General features: G+C 48.1%; 1 protein-coding gene across 3 annotated transcripts in view; it reads left to right on the top strand.

Annotated features, from left to right (window-relative positions):
• The first annotated feature begins 262 nt into the window (after positions 1–262).
• Dpf3 (double PHD fingers 3) overlaps positions 263–12,443 on the top strand; it is a 287,665-nt gene continuing 275,484 nt past the window's right edge. For all 3 annotated transcript variants that reach the window (XM_028877217.2, XM_028877243.2, XM_028877225.2), the window contains exon 1: positions 263–323. In XM_028877217.2, coding sequence (XP_028733050.1) covers positions 292–323 — 32 coding nt within the window. In that variant the 5' untranslated portion in view covers positions 263–291. The remainder of the gene's footprint in view (positions 324–12,443) is intronic.

The following is a 12,443-nucleotide window of genomic DNA, read 5'->3' as shown; positions in this document are numbered from 1 at the left end:
TAAGCGAGAATGCTCTCCCATGTGTCTCCACTAGCCCCAATCAGAAAAGGCGCTACCAACACTGTACTGCCCCTTTAAGACCTGCTCGCTCTCGGGCTCTACAAAAGGGAGTGACCTCTGGGCTTTGACAGCTCCCCTAATAACTACCACCACGCAGGCCCCGCCTACCTGGCGACCAGCCGCGCCGATTGGCCTGCAGGCCGGTATCCCGTGCTCTGATTGGCCTGCCGCTTCCCCTGAGCGAACCTTTAGAACTCTGAGACAGACAATATTCTGTTACATTGTAGCAAAATGGCGACTGTCATTCACAACCCCCTGAAAGCGTAAGTAAGACTAAAAAATGTACATATTCCGCGTGGTTTCAATATGAAAAAAAGGCGCCTTGCGGAGCGCAGCCGGCGCCCGACTCTTGCAGACGCCTCCCGCTGCGCCCGGGCTTCTCTTTTCTTCTGCTCTTACTTCTTCATCTTTTTTTTTTTTTCCTCCCAGCGCGCAGAAATGTCAGGAGATGCAATTAACAAAAAGAAAATTGTTACATTTGCGTTCTGCTTAATTGGCTGACCCGGACCGGGAGGGAGCCCGGAGCGGCGGCGCCTGCTCCCGAGCTGCGGGGGTCGCGAGCAGCTCGGGGCTGCACGGTCCCGGGAGTCCTCTGCCTCTCTCGGCGCCGCGCGAGGCTGGCTGAGCCCGGTCGGAGCGCGGGGCAGGGGCCGCGTCGTGCGCTCCGCTGAGCCCTGCGCTCCAAGCCGGAGGCTTCCCGGCTCCGCTGCTCGTCCGCCCTGGCGGGATGAGCGACCGCTGTGGCTGCGGAGTTTGCTGGCGTTCGCTCTGCCTTCCGAGCTCTCGCAGGGAGTTTGTGCAAACCTTCCGGAGTTGGGAGGACTGCGCGCGGAGCGGCGGGTCTCGGGAGTCCTGGGGCCCAGGTGCTTGCCCCAGGCTTCTCCACTCCGGCAGCCGGGGATCAGGGAGGCGCTCCGGGCGGTCGCCGGTGTGTTTGCGTATTTGTGGGCTGTAGTAAATTAACGACCTGGATTAATTTGGGGGTTGATATGGAGGCAGGGAAGCTGCAGGTCTTATGAATGGTGTGCTCGCCTGCTCTGGGTGAAAAGCCGAGGCGGGCGGAGGCGGTTTGGGGCTCTGGCAACAGCGAGGGGCAGGTGCCTCCGGGAGACTTTGAGCGGACAGAGGGGGGCGGGCTGCACGAGGACTCGCGGGGGCCGGTCCCCGGTCGGAGCTGCTTGTCTTCCTTCCTTCCTTCCTTCCTTCCTTCCTTCCTTCCTTCCTTCCTTCCTTCCTTCCTTCCTTTTTTCCTACCTTCTTTCCTTCCTCCCTTCCTTCTTCCAGTCGGTGGACTGTGAATGTGAGCCGCCAAGTCCGCGGGCGATCGCGGAGCCGGGGGTGGCCTCGGAAAACTAGTGTGGCTCTCAAGGGGCGCTATTGGCAGGGATGTTGGCAGAGGGTGGATCCCTGGGAATCGCGGCGCAGCGTGGGCTCCGGGTAGGTGCCGGGTGTTCTAGGACTTCCCCGCCCGGGTGAGAAAGCCTCTGAGAGAAGGAGGGTGAGCATGGATGTTTCATGCCAATTCTTCCTAATGTGTGGCAGTGATCGACCCTGGCTCTTTTAACTGCTCTCAGCAGCGTCCGAAACCCCTGGCTTCTGGAGTCAAAAACATGGTTTGCTTTGGAGAGCAGGAGGGTGGCGCAGGGGGCGGGGGGGTGGGGTAGGGGATTCCTAGAGCCAAGAAACGCCTAGGGAGAACCCGCTGCGTTTGCACCAGCCAGCGACCAGGAATAGGGCAGGGATGTCCCAGATCTCGGAGTTTCTACAAGATATTGCTGTAAAGAAGACATTGGAGGCTGAGCTTGATGGGAGTTCCTGGCTCCAGTTCTCGCACGGAAGCTCAGCTACTTTGCACTGGCGACAGCATTTCACCTAAGAGAGAAAATGTTTTATGGCAGACTAAATGGGCGTAACTTCGCCGCGTCCTCGCCGACTCGCGCCGCCACACCGCTGATGCCGGGAGTTTCTCCAGAACCCACACAGCTGATTTGCAATTTCCTCATTTCCAGCCGAAATCACGTACCGAGCTGATGCCGCTTGGTAAACTCAAGTCTGAGAGATCTATTGCTATGTGTATGGGGTTCCTTATTGGGAAAGCGGTATCCTTGATGCCCGGGAGCAGGCTTACGCTCGGACGCGCGCAGGAGCTCCACGCTCCAGGGTTCCCCAGATCGGTCCACTTTTCTTTTTTTCTGGACACAGAAGTGTGCGTGTGTAGGGGTAGTGGGGGAAGGGACAGAGAAGCAAGAAGGTGGCCAATCTCGGTAGTGGAATTAGTTCTGAATTACACGTGTACTCCTTAATAATTGGAAACACTTGCCGTGGGATGCATTTGTAACTGTCTTGGCACACGCACACGGGAGCTCACACACACACCCCTGCCTGCCTTTCCTAGGAGGGAGTAGAGCGGTCATTTTATAATTAGCCAACCCTTTTTGCATCCCATCCTTCTCCCCCCCCCCCCCAGGGCTAAGGGTGTAAACAATAACCCCAATGGCCAAGCTTTTTACAGCCTGGACATTTTAAAAACTCCGCACGCAGGAGCACACGCGTCGTTACTGGGAGACCGACGTCATCTGCTTTTATTATTATTATTATTTTAAAAAACAACTTGTTTAATAAAACATCTACATATTTCATTTGTTTTTAGAAGTTGCTGGTTAGGAAACAAAACACACGTGAATAAATTATGCATGGGCTAAATTAGAACAAAGCGCAGCGACCACATCAAGCCGAAGGGATGGATGGGGGCGCAGGGAGGAGGAGGAGCGAGGAGAATGGTTTGGAGAGCTTATGTGTTTATCCTTGTGTGCCCCTCCTGACAATGAACTGGAGCTCCAAACCGCATTAGCATTTTCTCCGTGTGCGCGCAGTCTCTCTGGTTTTTAAAAAGGCAACATCACGGACGCCCCCTACAGAAACTGGTCACACAAAGATTTCCTCTTGGACTGCGGGATAAGTAGCAGTAGTTACGACGTGGGGAAGAAGCCAGCTCAGGTTTCTTTCATGCAACCTTGTGCAGGGCTCTCTGCCGCCTTAGACTATGGGTTACTTTTCATCATGCTAGGTCTTTTTTTTTTTTTTTTTTTTTTTTTTCCATGTGGGGCATTTAATAATTCAATTCACTGGGTGACTGGATGGCTAACTTGAATCTCTTTGCTTTGCGTGGGGTGTGGTGGGGGTGTCTTCTGTAGAGTCCCAAGCGCCTGAAAACAGCCTTTCTTGGTGGTTTGCCTTTCTTCCTGGCTGTCTTTGATCTCCTCTCAACTCCCCTTTTCCTCCTTGTGGCTTTCACCCCTTCCTCTCTGAAGCTGACAGTCGGGCTTCTCCGTGGTAGCCTTTAACTTCTTGTTACTGCCCAATAGGGTGTTAGAGGCAGAAACAGGAGCTGCCTGGACAGATTAGATCAGAAAGGGGACTCGGCAGGAGGCCCTACAATGAAGCAGTCGCATCTGGACAAATAGAATTCAACAGCACGGGTGGACATGTATGGTGTGTACATGTGAGTTTTTGTGCTATTTAAGTTAGCAGCTACATTGTCTGAGTGCATTGACTGTTGGAGTCATCCTCAATTTCTGTATACATAGGTTAAGGGCCACCTATAGCTTTGGTAAGGGCATGTGTGCAAGTTACATATTGTATACTTGTTGATTTCTATATACTTAGGAAATCAAATGCTTAAATTAAAAAAAAATTACTTATTGTAGCTGGGCATGATGGCACATGCCTTTAATTAATTCCAGCACTTGAAAGACAGAGGCAGGTGTGTCTCTGTGAGTTCGTGTCCAGTCTAGGCTACACAGTGAGTTCCAGGACAGCCAGAGCTACATAGAGAGACACTGTTTAAAAAAAAAAAATTACTATTTTATAGGTGTGTATCTCGATCGGGTGAGGTGTTGGTACAAGTGCAAGTGTGTGTGTGTGTGTGTGTGTGTGTGTGTGTGTGTGTACATGTGTGTTGTCAGAGGACAACTTTTGGAGTTGATTCTCCCTTTCCACTCTGGGGATTGAACTCAGCTCAGGCTTGGAAGCAAGCATGGTTACTTGCTGAGCTATCTCCCCGCCTTAGATCGCTTTTATTATAAGTTCTAACCTCAATATTCTAGTTTTGGTAACTCACCTTCCCCCATGTCTGCCAACAGCACTTTAAACAGTGCAATCTCTCAGAGGCTTCTCGAAACTCTGGCCGTAGCACTTAACTGGGAATGCCTGCCACCTTCTGCCAGACTTGGTCATGTACATATGTATCTATTTTTATAACTCCAAGCTCAGAGAGGAATAAATGCTATCATTATTTAATTACTCTAGTTAGGGCTTTAATACGTTGATTATAAACAATGAGAAAAGTAAACTATGTAGTCCTGCTTATCACTATGATTACATGTACACAGTTGCATCTAAACTTGACTTTGTGAAGAGTTACTCTAGCTTGGAGGTCAGGGTGGATACCTCTGCTTTATTATGAAGGACATAACTATGAGAGAAGTAAATGTTTACTTAATCAAGATCCAACATGGCTCATGTGTATAGATGGACCTCCAGCCTTCATTTTTTCTATCCAATCTCCGATGTGGATAATATATGTTCTAATCTAAAGTGGTCTTGGGGAACATGAGAGTTAGAAGCCAGACCTTACTCTTACTGTGGCGGCCAGTTTAGCTATCAGAGAGGAAGGGCCAGGGGGCCACATTCCTGGTCCTAATCTTGTCTAGGCTATTTTGGTTGGGGAGGGGGTGGTGAGTAGGGACTAAGTGGAGAACAGTGGGGTTGGGGCTTTGTGAACTTGCAGCCTTTTATGGACATTATTTTAGTCCTTTATGGAAAAGGGGACCCTTGAATCCAACAGATGCTTGAGCACTGCTCTGGGCTCTTTGCTTTTACTCAGCAGCCTAAAAATAAAAAGGGATGCAGGAAGAGATGGCTCCCCCATTAAAAGCCCTTGCTGCTGTCTGCCAGAGGATCCGAGTTCGGTTCTTAGCACCAAATAGAGCATCTCAAACTGCCTGCAATACAAGCTCGAGGGATTATTTGACACTCTTTTCTGGACTACACAGGAACACACACACACACACACACACACACACACACACACACACACACAAAGTACATCTTTAAAAAAAGCCCTAAGGCCTCTAAATTTCATTAGCAAACATTTTTCCCCCCATGGGATGTTCATACCCACAAAGGGCCCCAGTTTCTGTCAGAATCCAAGTGGAGGCATTGTCACAGGGTAAACCTTTGAGAGCAGTCCGGTCTGTAGACCTCCTGGGGAACATCTGAGACCTGTAAAGCGGACCGGGATCCCATGGTGACTGACTTGGAAGCTTTCCATCTTTCCTCGACTCTTTGGACAGCTAGGATTCGGATTCATCCTCGAAAAGCCGTAACATCTCAGGAACCATCCTCTCAGATCAATACCAAACATATCATGCATGGTCAGCATGCCTTGTTTTGAGCACGTACCCAAAAAAGAACGGAAACTGAGGCTGGCATCCGCTTTTCAAACTGCAGCCCTGTTGCTGGAGGTGGCAGCAGGGCCTTCGTCATAAAACAACCCCAGGATGGGGGGGGGGGCTGTTTATTATCCCAACCTCCGCAAAGTAACTTTTGTGGGTTTTGAGTGTTTTGAAAGTCACTCGAAGGCAGAAATGTAGCCAAATGTGGCAAACCTCAGGCCAAAAAAAAAAAAAAAAAAAAAAAAATCCCACAAGCGCTGGAATATTTTTTACCCTGCTGCGATTTTCCGTCGGGAGTCTTATATAAGCATGACCCTATTTTAAATAGTCTTTAACTATGAAGGTATTTAACAAGGAAAGATAAAGTGGCCTGGGGTAGGGAGGAGAGGATGGGTGAGTGGATAAAGCTACTGTGTGGTCTGGAACTGCAGAGATGACTGTTTGAACTGCAGAAGAGCACCACAGGATGATCTGTTTCCAGCTCTCAAGTTTTCTAGCTGCCAGAGTGACTGGGAAGGGATGAGGTGTGGTGTTTGTGTGTGGTTTGTTTTTCTTATTGGTCAAGTTACTGGTGTTTCACAGTCTGTCAAACCATATGGAGGAACAGAGCTGGCCTCGTAAAACTGTCACCAAGGGAAGGTATTTTTGTTTTGAAGCCTGTGATTTGCATTAGAGTTTTAAAAGGAGGAGTTAGGAGGTGTCCCTGGGGGAGGGGATGGGACTGGAGAAGCGGAGTGTGGAGAATGTCTGGGTCCTGTGTTTGTGAAGAGAGGAAGCTGAGGGAGGTTGAGACTGGGGACTCTGTGGAGGCAGGGAAGGCTGAGTTCAGACTCCGTACCCTGAGAGCCTCAACCCGCCAGGTCTGCTGAAGCTGGAAAACAATGACATGTCTAATTCTCCATGTACCCATCCCCCTTTAGCCGCCCTGCCCCGATTCCAGGGACTGTGGTCACCTCAGGTTGCCTTAAATGTCCTTGTCATTCTTACTCATCTGGAGAACCTGCTTTGTCTTTTTTTTTTTTTCCCCCAGAGCTGAGGACTGAACCCAGGGGGGCAAGCGCTCTACCACTGAGCTAAATCCCCAACCCTGAACCTGCTCTTTGTAACATGCATAGTTGACATTCTACCAGCAAATGTTTCCTGTTTCGAACCCTTTCGTTGTCTGCACTGCAGACTGTCTCTTCTGACCAGTGACTACAGCAGCTTTGGTGACTTTGGAGTCAGGGTGCAGAAGCGGCTCACAAGGAGCTCGGAGCCCTCTCGGCTAGCTCTGCTATCCTGACCTGTCCCTTCCCGGAGCTTCCTATTCCTTTAAGATGAGGACATGCACTTGATTCCATAATTCCCGTCCTGGCTTTTGGTCAGGTGTGATGGCACACACCTTTAATGCCAGCACTTGGAGGCCGAGGCCGGCAGATCTCTGTGTGGGAGTTTGAGGCCAGCCTGGTTTAGAGTGAGTTCCAGGACAGCCAGGGCTACACAGTGAGACCCTGTCTCAAAACAGCAATTCTCCCCCACCCAAAATGAAACAAAACAAAACCAAAATCCCAAAATCAAACCAAAAATCTTCCTAGCTCTTACTTCGGTCATTTTGGGTGGGGGTTGGGGGGACAGTTAGTGGTCAGTCTCTTGTTTCTAGAGTGTTGCTCTAGAAGGGAGAGGTAAGGCCTGGAAGCCCTTCTGTAGTTTTACTCTTTGGGGTCCAGTTTTGTCATGTAGAGTCTCCACTTGGGGTTCTAACATGATGGGACATCCCATCCCTTCTCAGGACCTAAGACTGAGGACCTGGTGGCCTGGCTGTTCAGAACGTGGGCTTTTCTTATTGGCCCTGTAACTAGAGGCCTAGGAGAAAGGAAAGACCAGCCAGGAGACCAGTTGGCCTATTTTGTTATTTAAAAGCTCTCAGCTGGATGGTGGTGGTGCATGCCTTTGATCCCAGCACTCAGGAGGCAGAGGCAGGTGAATCTTTGAGTTAGCCTGGTCTACAGAGTGCATTACAGAACAGCCAGGGCTACATAGAAAAACCAAAAGAAAAAAAGAAAAAAAAAAAACCAAAAAAAAAAAGAAAAGAAAAAAAGAAAAAGAAAAGAAAGAAAAAAAAGCCATGGAAATTTCACATCTGGAAAGATGTGAAGAAGAATGGAATTATTGAAAACATTTCCCCTTTCTTCCTTCTCCTCCTCCTCCTCTTCTACATATTGGGGTTGTAACTCATTGCTGGGTACTCATCTAGGATGTGTGAAGCCTTGGGTTTGATTCTTGAGTTTAGAGAACGGGGAACCAAGCCTTAAGCTGATCCTCTGGATTTCCTCTACGCCATCATTTTGCCGTGGTACCCAGCTCAAATGACATGGATGCAAAGTGCTTGTTTCTTTTTCATTTGCACAGCCGCAAGAGCCTGGTTTCTAAGTGACCGGAAGTTTGCGGGCCTGTACTGATGTCTCAGCCAGCTTCCTCTGGTGCAGCTTGTTTTACTGCTGGGGAAAGAGAGGTGCCCAATGGACACCCAGGAGCTGGCTTATCCCTGTGTGGGCACCAGCAGCCTCTAGATTGGAATTTCATTGCCTTCCCTTTATTGACATCACAGACTCCACTGGGGGATTATTATCAGGCTTTTCTGTGGTTGAAATCTCCCTTGGCAATTTTCTACAAGCCTAAAGGAGGAAGAAGGGCTTGCAGAATTTATCAGCAAATGCACAGAAGCCAGCATGTAAATCCTGAGTCCTAAACCAAACGAAAAAATGAAATGATTGATCTCCATCAGACAGGCATCCCCTTTACTTTTAAAAGTCTGTGATAAGATATGCATACCATAAAAAACACCTTTTTAAGGCATGCAATTCAGCAGTGTTAAACACAAATTAACAATATTTATTTATTGTGCGTGGGCACACATACACATGGAGACACATGCCCTGGTGTGCCATGTGCTTATGGAGGCGAGAGGACAACTTGAGGAAGTCAGTTCTCTTTGTCTATCTTATGGTTCCCAAAGATTGAATTCAGGTTGTCAACCTTGGTGGCAAGTACCTTTATTCACTTAGCCATCTTGCTAGCCCACATTAAATACACTTATAGTTACCAGTCAGTCATTATCATTATTTTTAGAGCTTTTTCATCACTCCAAACAAAAGTTTATGTGTACTCATTAAACACCTTGCTGGGCTGGGAGATAACTCAGTGGGAGCAGGGGCTTGTACGGGCAAGGCCCTCAGGTTCAGTCTTCAGCACCAAACAAAACTGTGTCCCTGCTTCCTACATCTAGAAGTGCCATTTTACTTTCTGCCTAAGGATCTCAGATGAGTGGAAACTTGAGTATTTGTCCTTTTGTGTCTGCCTTATGTCACTCTGCTCGGTGACTCAGGGGTCATCCATGTTGTAGCATACATCAGACCTTCAGTCCTTTTTATGGCCATTGTATATCGAGGCCACACTTTGTTTATCCATCTATCTGTTAGTGGACACTTGGGCCATTCCCATTCTCGGCTGTTGCAAATACAGAGGCTATGAACATCATTTGTATTAGTAACTGCTTGATTCTCTGTGTTCAGTTCTTTAGGGTAGAGGACTAGATTGCCTTTATTTTCGGACTCGTTACAAATCAGAGGCCACGGTTCCAGATGGGAAAGGCTGTCCGTCCCTCTGTTATCACGCCTCAGACAATGCTAATAGTGTTATAGAATTCAGCTTCTTTACGCCTCCTCTTCTAGGCATACCACTCTGGAAATCCAGAACTTCACTTCTCCCACCCCTGGCCACAGTGATGGCCCCTTGTTCCCCTTTTGACATTAAGGGTAAGAATTCCTCATGAGCGGAATCTGTCACCATGTGAGGGAGGGAGCACCTGGGATGTCAGGACAGATTGAGAGTCAAGAGTGGTGGCTCACTTGGGAGTTCAAGGCCAGCCTGGGCTGCAGACTGAGACTTTGTCTCAAAGAAAACAAAACAAGACAAAATAACAGCACGGGCCTAAGGATGTAGCCCAGTTGGTTGAGTGTTGGTTAACACTGAAGCCCTGAGTTTGAACTCTAGCACCACATACAGGAGGCATGGTGGCACATGCCTTTGATCCCAGCACTCAGGAAGTGGAGGCAGGGAATTAGGAGTTCAAGGCTCTCTTCAGCTACATAGTGAGAAGTGAGCCTGGGATACCCAAGAATTTGTCTAAAATACATAGACACATAGAAACACACACATACAAACAAAAACAAAACAACCAACCAAAAAAAAAAATCCAAAACAACCCAGGAAGCAATAAACAAAACCTGAGCCCATCATTTTTTGCATGGTGAGGAGAGCCTACATCTTCTTTTATTTACTCTTTTCTTGCCCAAGTCCCTACTTATTTTTCAAGGAACCAAGTGAAAAAAAAAAAAAAAAAAAAAAAAAAAGACAAGAACTTTTCAGAAAGTGGAAACTCCCAATGGGTGGTGTTCCTGGGAGAGCTAAACTTTTCTGTCATGAATGGAGGCCTTCTCAGAGTCAATGATACCTAATCTATTAGATGTGTATATTGTTGGGGGTCAAACCCAGGGTCTGGCCCATGCTAGGCGAGTTTTCTGTCGAGCCACATAACCAGCGTGGTTCTTTTGAGACCAGGCCTTACCAGGTATCTTCTGGGCCTGCCTCCTGAGTAGCCGGGGTCAGAGGTCTGCCCCGCCACGGCTGGCTGATTAAACATTATCCAAAAGACGGAATCTAGGCACGTCACTGGCATCCTATCTAATCATTATTTCTTTAGGAAATGCAAACCTTGCTCATCCCTCTGTGATTCTATAGTCCTGGGAGCTCAGAGGGGTTTCCCAGGGTCTGGATTTGAAGCAGGTGAGAAGATGAGCTCAGGAAAAGCCCCCATTTCCCTCTGGAAGCCCTGAACTGAGTCATCCACAGAATCGGCAGAAGTGGGAAGGTCGGTGGGTGGGTGGGGGGAACTTTCCTTGGAGTGTGGGGCTTGGGTCTTCAGCCAAGCTCTGGCTCCATCCATCAAGACGATGAAGGGGCAAGAAGGCATGAAAGGCAGCTGGAGCGTGCATCTGCTGGAGACCCAAGGAGGGCCAACTGTTGATGTGGGAGGCCGTGAAAAAGAACATCTTATTTATAGAAAACTAGATGTAAAAAGCTCGTGACGGGTTTGAGTCATTAAGTCAGATCTTGTTTTCTAGTGTTGGAGGTACTTCAGATACAATCTTGAAGCAAGCTACAAGGGTCTTTTATTTTATAGAAGCAAATCAAGTACAAAGCCCTCCCTACCTCCATCATCCTCAAGCAACGGCTTCCCATGGATCTCTGTTGGGCCCAGTGGGGATAGTCTCAGTGGATCTGACTTCAGAGCATCCTTCATCCTGTCCTGGCCAAATGCTGATTACAAGCCAAATGGCCTCCCTGTCTCTATTTAGGGGCATCTACTTCCAGAAGGACCTGGTTTCTGTCTCTACTTCTAGACTTACTCTTCGGTGAAGTTAGCGCCGGAGAGGCAGGAGGCTGACTGTTCCCCTAGGCCTCTCCCTGGGAAACCACTGCCATTGGGGTGGGGTGGGGTGCTGAGAGGGGAGGTAACTGCTGCTGGAGATGGGGGAGGGCAGGGTGTCTGGGGCATTGGGAGTGGAGAGAATATATTCTCTCTCGCTAATTATTTTCCCTGAGGACTTAAGCCAATGCAGAACCATCTATTATCGTGGGAGCGCTCTGTGGTGGTTCTGCCTGTGATGAATGCTAAGTGGAAACAAGCAAGAAAAATTAACAGGCGGCTGCTTCTGTCCACCTAATTAAAATGCATATCCAAATGCATAAGTCCTTATGTTTCCCCAATGCACACAACTCTCCTTCCAATCCCAAGTCTATGGAGGAGAAAAAAACCACTTCCCCCAATCATTTCCCTTGATTATGTTTTCATCAGGGAAGGACTGAGGGTTTCCCTCAGCATAGAGACGGGATCTATCTTCCGACACCTAAGAAGTGGCTGGTCTTTCTACTTCAACTGGGCTTGAAAATTCTGAGCGTTGTAGAACATTTAAAATAATAATAAAGTCTCCAAACTTTGACTGCAGAAAAAAGGACTCAAGGAAGTAGAGATGAAAGGGGGGGGGGCATTTTCTGCTGACTTTAGTTTTGTGTTAAAAGTCTAGCTTGGATCACCAATGGGAAGTTTGTAAGTCTTCTCTGTCTTTGTTTTCTGTCTCTTTCCTGCTCCCGTCTCCTTTCTGTATCTTTTCCTCTCTAGGTGCTGTTTTCCACAAACCTTCACAAAAACCCAAGCTTTCTCAGAGAGGGTCTCCCAGACAATGTTTTATCTACCGTTGCATTTGGGGACAGTATTAATTCCCCAAGTGTGTTTGAAATCAAACATACTTCTTCATCTGTGAGGAGCGTCCCTTCTCTCAGCCCATCATTTCTCTGTTTCTCTCTAAAGAACAACTTTATTCAGCAGTCATAAAATATTTAATAAAACATGAAACTTCAGTCCCGGCGTTCAGTTCACCGTCACAGGCATCTCCGAGCGGCAGAGAGCGCCATAGCCCCCGCCCCTGTCTGCCCTCCACAGCAGCCCCAGCTGTTGATTTATCAGGGCTGGCCGGCTCAGCAGTGCATGGAGATTGCTTTTAATTAACTCTCTTCATTTTTCCCAATCTTCAGGGAGCAGCAGCCATTTAATGATTTTAATATTTTATCTAGATTTATATCCCCCTTATTTGTTGTTGTTTGACTTCCGCAGTTGCCCCTCCGGAATCGCTTTTAGATGGGTGTGTTTATTTGCCCCTGACCTCCCTACCCCCAAGACCTTTCCCCAAGATGGGAGGATGGATTCCAGAGAAGGTCCACTTTAGTGGGGGGTCCTGTGATGGTTTGCCTCATAGACTTTGTCTTAGAAAACTCAAATTTCACGTGACTCTTAGATAATAGAATTTATGAGCTTTTCATTAAAAAAAA

This window comes from Peromyscus leucopus, chromosome 14 (genome assembly GCF_004664715.2).
Source record: "Peromyscus leucopus breed LL Stock chromosome 14, UCI_PerLeu_2.1, whole genome shotgun sequence".
NCBI classification, from domain to species: Eukaryota; Metazoa; Chordata; class Mammalia; order Rodentia; family Cricetidae; genus Peromyscus; species Peromyscus leucopus.
Note: the sequence above shows the minus strand (reverse complement) of the source record. Positions and strands in the feature narration are given on the sequence as shown.